The 16365-nt window shown below is 45.4% G+C and overlaps 1 protein-coding gene across 1 annotated transcript in view; it reads right to left on the reverse strand.

Moving 5' to 3' along the window:
- Nucleotides 1-16365, reverse strand: part of atrn (attractin) — a 44226-nt gene that overhangs the window by 10619 nt on the left and 17242 nt on the right. Inside the window, exons 18-26 of the mRNA XM_061844750.1 lie at nucleotides 15786-16031; nucleotides 15134-15271; nucleotides 14919-15012; nucleotides 13718-13770; nucleotides 9241-9335; nucleotides 9070-9148; nucleotides 8815-8972; nucleotides 5922-5983; nucleotides 357-435 (exon numbers count right to left, since the gene is read on the reverse strand). Coding sequence (XP_061700734.1) covers nucleotides 357-435; nucleotides 5922-5983; nucleotides 8815-8972; nucleotides 9070-9148; nucleotides 9241-9335; nucleotides 13718-13770; nucleotides 14919-15012; nucleotides 15134-15271; nucleotides 15786-16031 — 1004 coding nt within the window. The remainder of the gene's footprint in view (nucleotides 1-356; nucleotides 436-5921; nucleotides 5984-8814; nucleotides 8973-9069; nucleotides 9149-9240; nucleotides 9336-13717; nucleotides 13771-14918; nucleotides 15013-15133; nucleotides 15272-15785; nucleotides 16032-16365) is intronic.

Consider the following 16365-nt stretch of genomic DNA (forward strand, 5'->3'; position numbering starts at 1 on the left):
CCTTCAGCGAGCTCTCCACGCCACCGAGTGGACGAACGCAAGTTTGTGACACGCTGCCTCGCCCTCTCCAAATGCGACGCTCGAAAACAAAACAAAAAACTAATTACAAATGACAGGGGAGGCTTTGTGGTGGGGGCGGGGTTAAAAAAAACAGATGGGACAGAAATAGTCGGACATTGCTGACACGGTGACGCACACAGTTTGATGTTTACAAAACCTGTGATTTCATTCAATGCTAAAATTTTCGGGAAAAAAAAAACCCAAAACATTACAGTGAAGCAAAGAAAGTAGTCAATGAAGAAGTTTGTGTGAGGTCGAAAGAAAAAACCACGGCGGACGGAATTAGCGGGACAAACCTCTCGTCTCCGAGACGCCCAGCAGCTCTGCTTGATCTTCCAAACCACGGCCGCCACCAGGAGCAGAGACAGGAAGCAGCTGGGGACACACAGGAAGTCGAGTCACAAACGGCGATCGAACGCGTCGACTCACCGCACAAACACGATCACGCGAGGCCGGTCGGCACAACTGGGACGGAGAACAACGTTACTTCCGGAAATACGCGAAAAGGAGACAAACGCCACGTGGACCCACAGAAAATAATGCCACAAATCAAATACAATACTAGAAAATGGAATTCATCAATTAGGTCAATCAAATCATTTGCTCGCTAACAATGGAAAATGGTGTCAACAAATGAAATTATTAATAATCTAACTGGTAACTATTCTCAAAATCTAATCAAACTGAACTAAAGGAATAATATGTAATGCAATGAAAACTAAAATTAAATAAGTTAACATCTTTCATCAATGTAAGCCCAGTCAAAAAAGTAATTACTAATTATGTACTACTACTACTACTACTTTCTTTCGGCTTGTCCCGTTAGGGGTCGCCACAGCGTCTCATCTCAGATGAACGCTCATATTTGTCTGAGTCAGTTACATCAAACTTTCCAAAATGTAGAAAACATCTTGGACAAAAAAATAATAGAAAATTAGTAAATAAAATCATACATAACATTTATATTCAAAATCAGAGAAATTATACAAAAGTACATTTTAAACTACTGAGTAATAAATACAAATAAAAAAATAAGTAGAGTTACAAATAAAAAATCCTGATATAAAATCTTTGATAAACGACATTTAAAAAAATGCAAATTTCCATCACATGAATCGCAAAACAACATTTGACATGCAGAAGTACGTTTACGTTGAAAATGAAGATGTCATTTGCTGCCAAGCAAACTCTGGGGCAACAAGCACATCATCGGGCAAAAAAAAAAAAAAAAAAGAAAAGAAGAAATGAACATCATTTTGCACTTTTACACAAACCCCCCTGGAGAAAGGCTGAGAGGTGACGACAACACATCGTGACACCTTCTGTCAGCAACACACACACACGGGCACGCATGTTAGGTCTCCAAGTCCAGCAGTGAACAGGCCCGATACATTTCCATTTTAATGACGCCACCTTTATTGCACAAATAAATTCAGTCGGCTCCGACACATCCGAAGCGCTCGCGTGTTCAAACGCATCGAGAGCGACGACATCTTTTGGCAATCCCGAGCTCACTCAGCGAGCGTCACGCCTTTTTGATGATTTCCTGTCAATGTCTCGCTCGCTCGCTCGCTATGTTCTGTCTCGCACTTTATACAACTTCAGCGAGGGAAGGGGTAAAAAAAAAAAAAAAAAAAAATTACATTTCCATATCTCAATTGGATGCCTCGGCGGGAGGGGGAAAAAAAAAAAAAGCAACGTGATAAAAATGTTTACAAAAATATGTACATTGAGTTGAAAGACTACAACACTTTTGCAGTTCACGGAAGACGAGCTCACTCAAGACGAAATTGTTGTTGACATTGTACAAAACTTGACGTCTTTGATATTTATCAGTTCAGTGATGAGTACTAAAACACTGTTGCACTAAATTCAAAACGGCGGCGTCAGTGATGAATACAAAAAGACTACGTTTGGCACTAAGTCCCCAAAGTTGACAAAAGCCATTCAATAGATCCATTAAACACTAAATTACCTTTGATGGATAGCAAATTATCTTTACAAATATATTTTTAATATTTGCTTTTATTGAAAAAAATAATTCTTTCAGACTCAAAATTTTGTCTTTACATTTGTTGTATTGATGTTAAAAAAATACACATTTAAACGGTGTTGATGTTCACAAAACACCATCACAAATAAATTAATACTGTCGTCAATGTGTGCAAAAAATGGCCACAGTGTGCTTGAGTGATAAATGTTGAGAAAAATTGGTGTTTATGAATTCAAAATAGCTAGTCTGGAAATTATATGCAAATTTGTGAAGTTCAAACACAAATGCGTTTCTTTAGGCAAATTGCTTCGGTATATATAAATGTAAATTGACTTTTTCGTGAAAATGTGTAAACCGGGGTCATTTAAGACGAGATTGTCTTTGCTATTCTATCTTGCAGACTGAACTGCTCGTGTACAAAAACTATTGTAGAACCATTTTTTTCAAAAACATCAAATTACTGAGGACCAAAACAGTTTACAAAAAACATCAAAATGTATTGAAATTGTTTAATGACGTCAAAACGGGCTCGTCTTTTATGTTGTGCTAAACTGAACCCTCTCATCGCTTGTATACAAAAACAAAGATAACAAAAATGTTGCAATAAACGGAAGATTAAATTGACACCGTTTACAAAAGCAGTTAAAATAGATAAACATATTTGTTTACAAAGCCACGCACTTCCAATAAACTGAGGAACAACATTTTTTTGGGAGGTTTTCGCGAAACATAAATCAAGAGGAGAGCTGAGGAGTGAATTATGTATATACCACCCCCCATCCTCCTCCCAAAAAGTTTCTAAATTGTTTTCAGTTTGTTTGTGCAAAGCCACAGTGCAAATTAAAGTGGTTTTATTTTCCTAAAACGCCACATTCGGAGCTAAATAGCGATTGCCAAGCGCTCAAGATGACGCGCGTGCCGGCGCAGCCCGGCTAGCGAACGCAACAAATCCCGCCGGCCCCCCGCCTGCCGCATCTTGCGGCATCTGCTTACCTAGGACGGCCTCCCCTCCAAGTGCCCTCTCGCCCCACTAATTAGCCCGGCGTCGCCGTGACACCTGACAGGGCGGGAGGGGCTTTGCCCGCCCGCCAACTGCCCTGTGAGTTAAAATAATAAATAAACTACTCTTCCAAATAAATGACTTTAGAGGGGAAAGGAACACGGACGACGGAGAGAAAGAAACGTCTGACAGGAAAGCATTTCTTTGATTATGAATCTGGAGACACAATTTTGGCTTCAGACAAATGAATACTAAATACTGGTTGCCGAAAACGCCGAGCTTTGCTTCGTCGTCGTGCTGCCGCTGCTGAATCTTTTTGAGCCCTTTCTATTGAGTATTTGTTGAATAATCAGCCCCCCAACTATATATGTATACATTTTATTTTTCACCGTAGCATTCATTTGATTCTAATTTGCCCGGGACAAACTTCAATCCTTATACTGCATATTTTAAAACGGAGTACCCTATTTTCTCGGCCTACGGCGCGCACCTGATTACAAGCCTCATCCAGTACATTTGGAAAGGAAATACCTTTTGGTACACACAGACGTGTAAAAGCTGCAAGTACCCACATTGAAAGATGAGATATTTCAAAAGAAAGACAGTACACAGAGACTTTATCGTGACTGCCACCGCTCAAATTACGGCATGGATTTGGTGCAATATTTGAGACAGCAAAAAGATTGGCAATCACACTTAGCACGAGTGATGACCATTTTAGGTCAAGAACGCAAACTAAAATTCAGCGCACTCATATCTCGTCTCATCTCCTCCTGAGAGCCAGCCTTTGTGTTTGACTCCACTGTGACGGACATTTTGTTTTGCTCCATAACTTTTGACTAATTTGAATCACCCAAAAGTCCTGCTGAGGACATCCTGTTAATGAGCTCCTCTCTCTCATCTTTACTTTTTCCGAATGGGGATCAAAGTCAATGTGAAAAAAAAATAAGGTTCATCAGTTTGAACATGAAATATTGTGTATTTGTAAAGTAGCCAATTGAAGATAAGTTGACAATGATTAGCACCAACCAAGAGAGATGCTAACGAAGCACAGTTGAAACGAAAAGCTATCAGTTATGCAGAAGAACATGGAACTGAGCAGCCCCGTGAGAATTCAAGATCATTTATATTTGTATCGTAAATGAATATAAAATTTTAGCGTATAAAGATAGATGTTACTGCGACGGTATCTCCTCAGCGAGTGTAGTGGTAGAATGCTGCCGCGCGTGTGAGATGCAGCGTTGCCGTAACTGTCGCGGCCGCAACAATCTTACGCACTGCGCTGCTAGTAAAAATCATATCTCATCAGAATCAGAACCAGCTTGATTGGCCAAGCGTAGGCATCGGCTGGACGTGGTCGTAAGTACGGGTGCTCGTAACTCGCCTACGTTGTAACTCGGATGGATACTGATTGTATCGTCTTTGTATTCACATGATACACAACGTTGGAACTTTGGTACAATTGTTTGGATTCTGACCTCTGACATTCCAGAAGTTCTATTTGGTGAGCACGGCCTTGATCATGCACGCAAAAAGCAATTCTGGGCTGTTAGCGATGTTTTTTTTTGTTAAGTGGAAAAGAAAAAAAAAAAATGTCGTAAGTGCACAGCTAAACTTGTTCTCAAACAGTTATTACTTGTGTATGTAGTGCGTTAAAATAGTTGCACGCACACAAAGGTACGCGCCATCCTGCTAAAAATACCCCCACTGAGTCTACCGGAACCATTTAAAAAAAAAAAAAAAAAATATATATATATATATATATATATATATATATATATATATTAATGGCAGCCGCAGTGCGCCACGACAAGTTTCACTCTCAAGGGAAAGAAGAAATGCGAATTTTCTGGAACATCAGGTCTCACTGCGGGATCAAGTTGGAAGGAATAAACACAGCAGGAGGAGCAAAGACAAACACTCACACTTCACCTGACTGCTAATTAGCAAAACTACAAGCACGACGACAGAAACGCAGGCTGCTGGAAAGCACGCTTTCAAAATCTGAAAACCGGAACTTGAAGAGCGTACTTTCAAACACTGACCCGGGAATCAACCTTAACGTGGAACGCTACCCCCCTCTTTTAAAAGCCTAACTTGAAACCTTCGCCCAAAGGAATCCTTAGTGGACCTTGAAACCAAACGTTGAAAATTGAAATCCTACTTTGGCTCAAAACAACATTTCAAACCTGGTTTTGAAACCAGATTTGAGAAAGCCAACGCTGTCTTGAACTCCTAATGCTCCTTTGATATCTAATTGGAAAGCCTCCAATTTTCATCTTGAAACCCTGATTTGAAACCCAAATTTAAAACAAGTCCAAAATAATCCGAGTTTGAAACGCTGCAAATTTCACCTTGACACTAATTTGAAACGCTAATAATCTTCGCTTCAACTCCATGTTGCAAGCCAATCCCTCGTTCGAAACCCTAATCCCAGTCTGACATCCTAATCCTGTTCTGGAATCTTAATCTGAACCCCCACCAGGTCTTGACACCCCAACCCAATCTTATTTTTGTACTCTCACACCGGACTCACAGTCCCAACGTGAAATTGAGTGTTAAAAAGTCCGAATGCTAAATCAATGTACGGCGCTAAATTAGCTCGTGGACCTAACGAGGGGTCCGGTGAGGACGCGGCGTTTCTTGGCCAACGCTCAATTCTGGCGGAGCGCGACCGCACGGCACGCAATCAAGCGCGCAGCGGACACGCCTCCCCCACTCAATCTTTCTCAGTCATTTAAAAAAAAAAAAAAAAAAATCAATAACACATTAGAGCACTTCCTGAAGAGATACCATGCGCACCACTGATCCTTCAACACACACACACACACACACACACACACAGTCGTGTACTTGTGTTTTTCTGACCTGAAGAACGTGACAAAGAACTGAACAAGATCCATGAAGTTGCTGTGCTGCGAGAAGGCGATCTGTGGAGGAAACAACAACTTCAGCACATCTGGATACTCAAACGCAGAGGGAGGGGGGCGACTATCTACCCCACGCTGGGGTAAAACCGGGCCATCCAACCATCCATTTTTCTGAGACGCTTATCCCTACAAGGGTCGCGGGGAGTGCTGGAGCCAATTGGGATACGCTCTGAATTGGTTGCCGGCCAACCGCAGCGCACATATAAACACCTACGGGCAATTTTTGTGTGTAAAAAGGTGCACGTGCGTGTACTTGTAAATCTGCATTTGTGGGTGTGCGTGTGCTGACGTGATGAGAGGAAGAAAAAGTCAATCATGACAAAAACCAATTGTATTAATGACGGGCTCCTTAATCAAGGTTGCCAGGGGCAACCATGAAGTGTGTGTCTAATCTTCCTCACACCTCATGGTCCCACGCATGCCCCCCCCCCCCCCCAACGCACTCGCTGCCTCCGCAAAGCCACAGCGCCCCACACTGGCAGCTTTAAGTAGCTTTGGCTCCCCGGCGAGGTAAAAACTCTTCAGCGCTGCGGCTTTTGATCCATCAGCAAAGGCAGGACTAGCATCCAAACGTGAGATTAATTCATGCATATTTGAATGAATATGAATATTATTTATTATTTTTATGGTTTGATTTGCTGTATTCTTTATATATACACACACACAACTATATATGGATGCATTTTTTTTAGTTAGTATTTATTTTTTGTCACCAGTACGGTAAATTTTTCCGGGATTACATTTTTTCAAATTTTGTTTTCTAACGTATTTTTGTCACTTCTTAGTTTGTCATATACGGTCCCATTGTCTTCATTCTCTGATTACATTACATTACATTTTAGTTTGTTATATTCTTTTGATCTTTCATGATCTTTATTCCGATTTTGTTCTTCCATTTAGGCCCCTGTAAGTGATGCAATGGCGCTTGATGGATTTGACGAAGATGCAAGCCGCCCAGTGAGGGTTGTGCCTTTTGACGGCCGTGGATGATGCAGATTCTGATAGACGTTCGAGTTCTGTGTTGGGCTCTCTGCGACTCGCGGATTAAGACAGAAGTGAGGTTGGCTCGCGTATCTTTGCACCGTCTCGGCCACGACTGCCATCTTCGAAGCCTGACCCGCTCAACTGAGACGTGGACTGCGCTCGTATTCTGGCTTTGACTGGACCCGTCACAGTTGATCTCAAATGGATTTCCGTTTTCAAATCCTTTCCAACTTTCCAGGTGCGCAGTATCACCATCCCAAGTCAAACTTGCACATCAGAAAATTGGGAAAAAATGTTGATCATTGTTTTCCAAACCATAAACAGATACTGGCAAATATCTTGTTTTGCCTTAAAAAAAAAAAAAAAAAAAAAAAAAAAAAAAAAAATTACATATATGACCAGCCTGTTTTTACAGGGGATTAAAAAAAAAAAAATCTGAAAATCGTTGAGATGCTGAAATCTGAGGATTTGGCCAATTTTATGTTAAAACTATAAATGATTTTGATCATCAAATAATTAATTTGATATTCTATCAATTGTAAATTAATCAACGAGTAGTACATCTAAATCAAGGTTGTTTTTTTTTTTTTAAATTATCTCTTCATTGTCCATAACTTTATCTTCTCCATTTTTGGCTGTAACCGAGAATTCCATTCCATTCCATTCCATATTCCAAGCTGCTTATTCTCACAAGGGTCAGCGAAATTGAGGTTTGTTCATTTTTGACGAGGTTTCGGTGAGACGTTAACTTTTCTTACCTGTCTTTGTCGGTTTTACACATGTCACAGTTATTTTCTCTCTTTGAGTTGCAAACCTCGCATGTCGCCGTTCTCCTTTTCCTAATTTGAGCCAAAACATAATCCTCTCAACAAAATTCCTGTCTGTTGGCACCGAAAACCTGCCGCGTTTGGTCGGAATAACACGAACCAAACTGGAAAAATTGCATACCGGCGTGACTTTGTTATTCTGCGGAGGTTGAACTTTCTGGCAATGGCAACGACGGGGTCGAGCCGCGTTAGCCACCCGCAAATGAATACACACAAAGCGCACCCTCCGTGTGAGGCGTAAAGACGCAGATTCACGTGAGCTCGCACAGTACGCGAGCGCAGACAAGAATCCGGTTCGTGTGCTTGAGGTTCCGACGCAACGCAAACAAGCCTCGAGGCAAAGCAACAACCAAAAGAAACTCCAGCTACAGCAAGGAAGAGCCAACGCAAGAGCTGTGTCAAAATGCAATTTCTTTTCCATGTCAATACGTGTGCCAGAAACTGCGCCTCCCCAAAAAAACGGCTGAGGTCACGCTAATGTTAGTTTTATTCGTAATATGAACTTCATTAGGAGTATACGCCGGTCAAGAAGTGCTACCTTATTGCAATTGTCACAAATGCGCACACCATTTTTATTTCTTGTCCTATTTGTACTGATTTTTATTTCTATTTTATGTAATTCTATTTATCATCGTGTTATCATTTTTCTTTTTTTTATTGTCTATTTTTTAATGAACTTATTTTACTAACGTTTTTATTGTAATTTTATTTGTAACTGGTTGGTGACATTCATTTGCATTTTTTCCATTTTCTCAATTTTATTTCATTCAAGTTGTTCATATTTCTTTTCTTTAAATTTTATAATTATTTTATTTTGGTTCCTTTGGTGACCTTAAATGTATTTTTTTGTGTTCTTATTTATCTTTACTTTTTGTCATCAATTTGGGGCTGTTTTTTTTTTTAAAACACTAATTGACAATGTTATCCTTTTTTTTTTTTAATGTATGTTTTGTTTTACCATCATTGTGATAGCAGTACTCCACCCCCACCAAAACAGGAAAATGGTTTGGGCGACTTAACCTGTATTTTGATGGGCCAAGTGAAGTTGCTGACGTAGACGAAGAAGGTGATGTTGGGGCTGTTGCGGAAGTCGAAGTTCTCATTGGAGAAGCTTTCCTTGAACTCCTTGATGTTGCTCCGAGACACAATGGGAATCTCCTCGCCGCTCTGCGTACCCGCTGGACAACATCAACAACAGCAAACAGCAAAAACACATTGGCAATTGGACACCGCATTAATCAATTAACTAATTAAACTCGTCCGTTAGGATTTTACCCGTGAAGCTGGCGGCCCAGGTGATGTTCAGATTAAAGTTCTTGGACGCGTTGATGAACATGTCTAAATCTCGGTTCGGCTTGAAGAGGGAAGAAACGGAAATTGGATTGCCGCGCAACAGGTGGCGCTAGAGAGCAAAAACGTTCATAAATGACCAAAGGTACGGCTGACCTCCTCGGGAGTGGCCACAAAGTTGATGGCAGTGTAGTAGCGGTCGTCTTCCTGAGACAGGCTGAAGGTGAACTGGTAGTCGATCAGCAGAGTGTCTGAGGTAGGAGGAAAAACAGGAGGAGGAGGAGGAAAAAAAAAAACCCCACAATCCGAATCTTTTGTACTTGCTGGGTCCACGCAAATATACATAATTTTGTTTTTAATAACCAAGATGGAGCTTTGTGAAGACAGGCTACGTCCAACTCGCTTAAATGTCACAAGACTAAAAAACTCATTAGACTGTGCAAATGTCTACGTTTGTTTCTAGTGACCAAGATGTAAGTCGCTTTTCATTTTTAAGACTTAAACGTTACAGGGAATTCGTGTCTACTCAAGATTGCAATTGTCGTTACTGCCGCAAGATCGTGCAGATGTCTGCTGAGCGTTTCTCGTGACCGTGACGTGGCCATTCCAAAGATAGCCGGGTTATTTCACAAAACACACACAAGGACTGAATGAAGACATGTATGCAAGTTTGCAATAAGATTGTGCAAATATGTTCTCGGTTTCAGTAACCAAGATGACGATCTCGGACAAACGAGGGACGTCCGAGTTGCTTTCAATTCGTAACCACGACCAGGTTTAATTTTGACATTTGTATTCCAGTTTGCACTTTTTTTGGTATTGTATTCTATGTATTCTCAATGTAATTGATTTTTTTTTCCCATTTTGATATTTTTGTCTGATTATTGATTTTAGGTGGGATCATTTTCCTTAATATAAATTTTGTAATTTTTGAAATTATTTCCATCATCATTTAAAAAAAGCAATCTTCCGTAAGTACTTGGAGAGCTCGTCTCGAGTATACAGTGTATGTAAAATGTATTACTACAGTATTATGATTGCAGCACGAGATAATTTTAATGGGAAATAGACCGGGTGACGGCCACCCGCCTGGAAGGTATGAAATGTAGACTGTTATGTTTGCGGACCCTCGGGCTTAATGAAATGTTTGACGCGAGAGCCCGCTGCCGCCGCTATAAAAAGAAAATGACTACGCGGGAAGGGAAAAAAAAAAAAAAAAAAAACGGCCTCAGAAAAAGTCTCATCGATTGACTTTGAGTCGCACTTTGAATGCAGACGAGTGGCATCTGCTTCTTGTCACGCATCCCTGGTATCAAACCCGACGAGACGCTTTGATTAAAGTGGAGCCCAAGTACACGTTGGCGACGTCTCAATCAGTGACTCGGGGCACATATTTTGCTTAAGAAAACCCTCACGGCGCACCACCAAACAAAACTTTGTTTTTTGTGCTCTGTCTGCAAGGAGGTAAGATAGCAACACAAGATGCCATGGAAGCCCTGCCCGGCACAATAGCAAAGTAGTACTTGGGGTCAAGAAATGATGTTAAGGTGACTGACTGATAATCCTTTTAAATCGAGGTTGTTAGTGGTAGGTACAGACATGCGCGTTAACACTTCTGATGTACTTTTTGGAACTAAATCATCCACAACTTGTTTTAAGGGATGTAATGTAAAATGAGTTTGTAGTATGTTTGCAATTTGAACTATTCATGCAAGAATGAACATGGACAGGGATGCACGTCACTTCGGTCCGGTTCTCAAATGAGCATCAGAGGTGGGTGCTTGGTGCTTGGTGTTTTTTTTTTTTTTTTTTATTACCCACCGACGTCAAGAGATGACCTGATTTCCTTTTGAAGATCTGTTACTTACACATTTTCTGTACAAATAAAGGAAATAATGTTCTTTTTTTAATTAGTGACCTTCTAACCCTCTGCACGCTTGACATTTTATTCATCTCAACCGCCTGTACACACTGCACATCCCTGTGGCAATAGACATTCATCTTGACACATTTCAAATGATCGCCTACATACCTGTAATTATCATATTTGTCATTTATGGAAAAAGGGAGAGTGGTTGTGACAGCCTACAGTGTCATTAGCAATGATGATGATGGGATTGGGGGTCAGGAGGCGCCTCCTTTGCCGCGGGCGGCGTCAGGAGCGCCTCCTTTGCCGCGGGCGGCTTCAGGAGGCGCCTCCTTTGCCGCGGGCGGCGTCAGGAGGCGCCTCCTTTGCCGCGGGCGGCTTCAGGGGGCGCCTCCTTTGCCGCGGGCGGCTTCAGGGGGCGCCTCCTTTGCCGCGGGCGGCTTCAGGGGGCGCCTCCTTTGCCGCGGGCGGCTTCAGGGAGCGCCTCCTTTGCCGCGGGCGGCTTCAGGGAGCGCCTCCTTTGCCGCGGGCGGCTTCAGGGAGCGCCTCCTTTGCCGCGGGCGGCTTCAGGGAGCGCCTCCTTTGCCGCGGGCGGCTTCAGGGAGCGCCTCCTTTGCCGCGGGCGGCTTCAGGGAGCGCCTCCTTTGCCGCGGGCGGCTTCAGGAGCGCCTCCTTTGCCGCGGGCGGCTTCAGGAGCGCCTCCTTTGCCGCGGGCGGCTTCAGGAGCGCCTCCTTTGCCGCGGGCGGCTTCAGGGAGCGCCTCCTTTGCCGCGGGCGGCTTCAGGGAGGGCCTCCTTTGCCGCGGGCGGCTTCAGGAGCGCCTCCTTTGCCGCGGGCGGCTTCAGGAGCGCCTCCTTTGCCGCGGGCGGCTTCAGGGAGCGCCTCCTTTGCCGCGGGCGGCTTCAGGAGCGCCTCCTTTGCCGCGGGCGGCTTCAGGAGCGCCTCCTTTGCCGCGGGCGCTTCAGGAGCGCCTCCTTTGCCGCGGGCGGCTTCAGGAGCGCCTCCTTTGCCGCGGGCGCTTCAGGAGCGCCTCCTTTGCCGCGGGCGGCTTCAGGAAGCGCCTCCTTTGCCGCGGGCGGCTTCAGGAAGCGCCTCCTTTGCCGCGGGCGGCTTCAGGAGCGCCTCCTTTGCCGCGGGCGGCTTCAGGAGCGCCTCCTTTGCCGCGGGCGGCTTCAGGAAGCGCCTCCTTTGCCGCGGGCGGCTTCAGGAAGCGCCTCCTTTGCCGCGGGCGGCTTCAGGAGCGCCTCCTTTGCCGCGGGCGGCTTCAGGAGCGCCTCCTTTGCCGCGGGCGGCTTCAGGAGCGCCTCCTTTGCCGCGGGCGGCTTCAGGAGCGCCTCCTTTGCCGCGGGCGGCTTCAGGAGCGCCTCCTTTGCCGCGGGCGGCTTCAGGAAGCGCCTCCTTTGCCGCGGGCGGCTTCAGGAGCGCCTCCTTTGCCGCGGGCGGCTTCAGGAGCGCCTCCTTTGCCGCGGGCGGCTTCAGGAGCGCCTCCTTTGCCGCGGGCGGCTTCAGGAAGCGCCTCCTTTGCCGCGGGCGGCTTCAGGAGGGCCTCCTTTGCCGCGGGCGGCTTCAGGGAGGGCCTCCTTTGCCGCGGGCGGCTTCAGGAAGCGCCTCCTTTGCCGCGGGCGGCTTCAGGAGCGCCTCCTTTGCCGCGGGCGGCTTCAGGAGCGCCTCCTTTGCCGCGGGCGGCTTCAGGGAGCGCCTCCTTTGCCGCGGGCGGCTTCAGGAAGCGCCTCCTTTGCCGCGGGCGGCTTCAGGAAGCGCCTCCTTTGCCGCGGGCGGCTTCAGGAAGCGCCTCCTTTGCCGCGGGCGGCTTCAGGAAGCGCCTCCTTTGCCGCGGGCGGCTTCAGGAAGCGCCTCCTTTGCCGCGGGCGGCTTCAGGAAGCGCCTCCTTTGCCGCGGGCGGCTTCAGGAGCGCCTCCTTTGCCCCGGACGGCTTCAGGAGCGCCTCCTTTGCCGCGGGCGGCTTCAGGAGCGCCTCCTTTGCCCCGGACGGCTTCGGATGCAACGCCGCCGGCAGCGATGAACAACGCCGCCGAAGATGGCGCACGCAGCCGCGAGCGATAACGCCGTAAAGTGGCACCGGCTCGGCGCCGCGGTGAGCCGTTGTCGTCGCTCGCGGCCGAGTACGCTACATGCTGCCATGCTGTCTGGGAGTCTGATGTTAGTTAGAAGTGATCCGCATATCATCTAAATATGGCTCGAAACAATAGCGTAATATTGCCCCGGTCACGTCACTCGATTGTGAGATGTTCTCGTCTTCGAAAAGAGCTTCCGTGTCCCATAGCAAGTTTTTAATGGCGAATGACTCGATGTAACATCTGCTGAAGAAGTGGCAGGCAATATGGCGACCAGTTGGATGTCGAATGAGATTTCCGCAACTTCGCGCATGGATGACGTGCTCTCCACTCATATTTATTTTTTCTTATAGACATTGAATTGAATAATTTTGTGTGTATTTTCCATTACAATATCTATTTTAGAACATTTATAGGCATGAGAGTGGGGCTTTAAGTATTATGGACTCTGCTACATTTTGGTCGTGTTCATCTTATTCGTCATGTAATAAACCTTAAGTGGTACAAGGCATTAAAATGAACAAGAAATTGGACAAACAAGGATGGCCTACTATTTTTCCCCCCTGTGAGTGCGACTGACATTATTTTGGGTACATAAACCATTTTTTTTTTTTTTTTTGGGACCAATTAAGTGAAATTGGATTATTTCCCAGCACAGTGGTCGGGAATGAGTGTTGTGAATGGTACTTACAGTAGCATGTCCCTTTCAGTGGGTTGCCCTGGTAACGGTTCTCTAGCTCACACCTGAAACACGGAATGAAAAATGATGAACAACAACAAAGTTACGCAGGATTGACAACAAACATTGTTACTTCATTCTGCTCCATCGAAGCGAAACACGGAACATGACCGCTAATGGCATTTGTTTGTTTTTGGTGTGCGCGCATGCGTTAAAAAGTCATCACAATCCATCCACAGGCATTAATGAGCAGATGCATAACGTCCGACACCCTGCGCGCGAGCGTGCTGGTGGGTAAAAGTCAAGCTGGGCCTTTGAATAGCGTCCGCCCTCCATTTGACGGAGCGCCGCGACGACGTGAAGGGCGGCAATCCGTGACAATATGGAGGACGAGAAGACTGAGAGCACAAGACGGGCAAAGACTGCAGAATTGGACACAGTGGACAGGAAGGACAGGACAAGGGCCGGCACCATCAAAGATTTTTACAATTCATTGACAATCTATATCCATTCTTCTGCTTATTAACCGGAGAAGAAATTATTTTGTATTAAAGTTTCTTGCAAAACCATTTTTAGCCGTCTATTCACCAAGTATTAATATTGTTTCATGATAAGACAAAACAATGACGTAATGTGACACGTGGGCAAGTCTCGTACACGCCAACACTTGAAATTGAACAATTTCATCAGAGATGCTCAATGCTGCCAATTACAGGTTTTCCACATTATAGCAAAAAATGGAGTATTTTTCAATAATTGATGACGATTGTGGTCTCAGCTTGGTCCATAACATCTTTCAGAAAATAAACAAAAATTAGAATCAAAAGAGGATTTGAATGAGCATAGTTACTTAAATGGCTCTAAGTGAATTCATTATAAAACTAGTTGACTAATTAGATAATCGATCACAATCGCTGTGATTTGAAAGACGTCGCTTGTTTCGTGTGGTCTTGACCAATGTTCCCTCTAAGCTGCGCCACTGCAAATGAAAACTGACATCGCCCCCCCCCCCCTCCGCTCTTAAAGGGGTACACTCATGATTACAAACCGAACACACACACCCATTACTTTATATCTGCGGGCATGACCGACCACACCTGTACATTTTTCAAATGTGAGCGACTGCATTAGTTGTCGATTAATTGTTGCAGCTCGAGTTATCAGCATGGAGGTCACATAGGGAAGAAATTGTGCGGTTGGTGGTTGCACTTACAGATGGCAGCGGTCTCCTTTGATGCCCTTGGTAGTACAAAAACATTTGCCATTGTTGGGGTTGCACATGCTGGCGTGGCCGTTACACTTGCACGCTGTATCCCCCCCCCCAAAAAAAAAAAAAAAAAAAAATTAAAAAAGGTGGGGAGTGGGAAGAAGGATTCCAAGTTAATAACCAATAATGCTGAGCCTGGTTTCAAAGCATTTCCTACTGACGCTGGCAGCTGCCGCCGTTGGTGGGGTCGCCGTAGAAACCAGAGATGCAGCTCTCGCAGTGGCGGCCGCCGGTCAGGTCCTCGCACTTCTCGCACACGCTGCCGTTGACGCAGCGGCTGTGCCCGTTACACTGGCACGCTGGCAAGAGGACCGGGGGGGGGAACACAAGCAGTCATCATTGTGGGAATGCTCATGAGCATCGTGGATGAACGAAGACATTTCATGTGAGCCTTCGTCCGATTGGCACCATCTATGGCATTTCGGTGCCAAGGAACTGTGTCGAAGTGAGAGGAGGAGCTTCATTTAGCCAGGCCACCGTCTCATCTTTTGGACTTAACTACAATCATTTTTCTTGTAATTAAAAGGGGGGGGGGGGTCAAATACTCGCAAATGATCTCTGACCCCAACCCCCTTTCGTTGACTTTTTTTTTTTGGTTGCCAAAATCATCTCGCCTCCATCCTGATTTGAACCAATCGTGCATCTCTATCCATTTTTTTTTTTTTTGTGCAACCAGAAAAAAAAAAAAAAAAAAAATCTATTTTAGGATGGAAATAATGCTGTCCTTTATCGACGCGATGAGGATTCCGAGAACATGCTTTGCAATTTCCCCTAACGGAAAACAGGATTAGGAAGTCCACCCGGAGGTCCCACCTGGGCATTGTATGAAGGACCAGTTGTAGAAAGCATCGCCGGGGCACATGCTGGCGTCGAGGGCGGGCAGCGGGGTAGCGGGCAGGCCCGGCAGCGAGGACGGCGCCGGCACGGACGTCTGAAAAGGTCCCCGGTACGAACCCTCCATGCACTGGCCTTTGCCCGTGTTGCTGGGGTCCGTGCACCAGCCGCAACCCGGCTGCTCCAGACACTGGCCGCAAGTACGGTAGCCGGAACAGTTCTCTGCTACGAGCACACAAATTACACACAATGTGGGCGATTTCTTCGTGCGTAGGTGCAAACGGGCAAAGAACGTTTCAAGACAGCATGCCCGAGTTTTAACACCGTGTGACGAGCCTTCAAGTACGTACGTAAATTTGGATTTTATGGCACTCTTGACAGGGAGGACTTGTTCAAGACATTACGTCTCAAGACAACGTGGAGATGTTTGAACACAATAAGACTTCAAGATGACCATGAAGAGAAATTTATGGGTGGCACGACACATTGTTAGGATGCTGTGACAGTTTCTATGACGAAAATTCAAGATGGCATTTGACCATGATACTTGGTCAAATTT

The sequence above is a fragment of the Syngnathoides biaculeatus genome, chromosome 15 (assembly GCF_019802595.1).
Source record: "Syngnathoides biaculeatus isolate LvHL_M chromosome 15, ASM1980259v1, whole genome shotgun sequence".
NCBI classification, from domain to species: domain Eukaryota; kingdom Metazoa; phylum Chordata; class Actinopteri; order Syngnathiformes; family Syngnathidae; genus Syngnathoides; species Syngnathoides biaculeatus.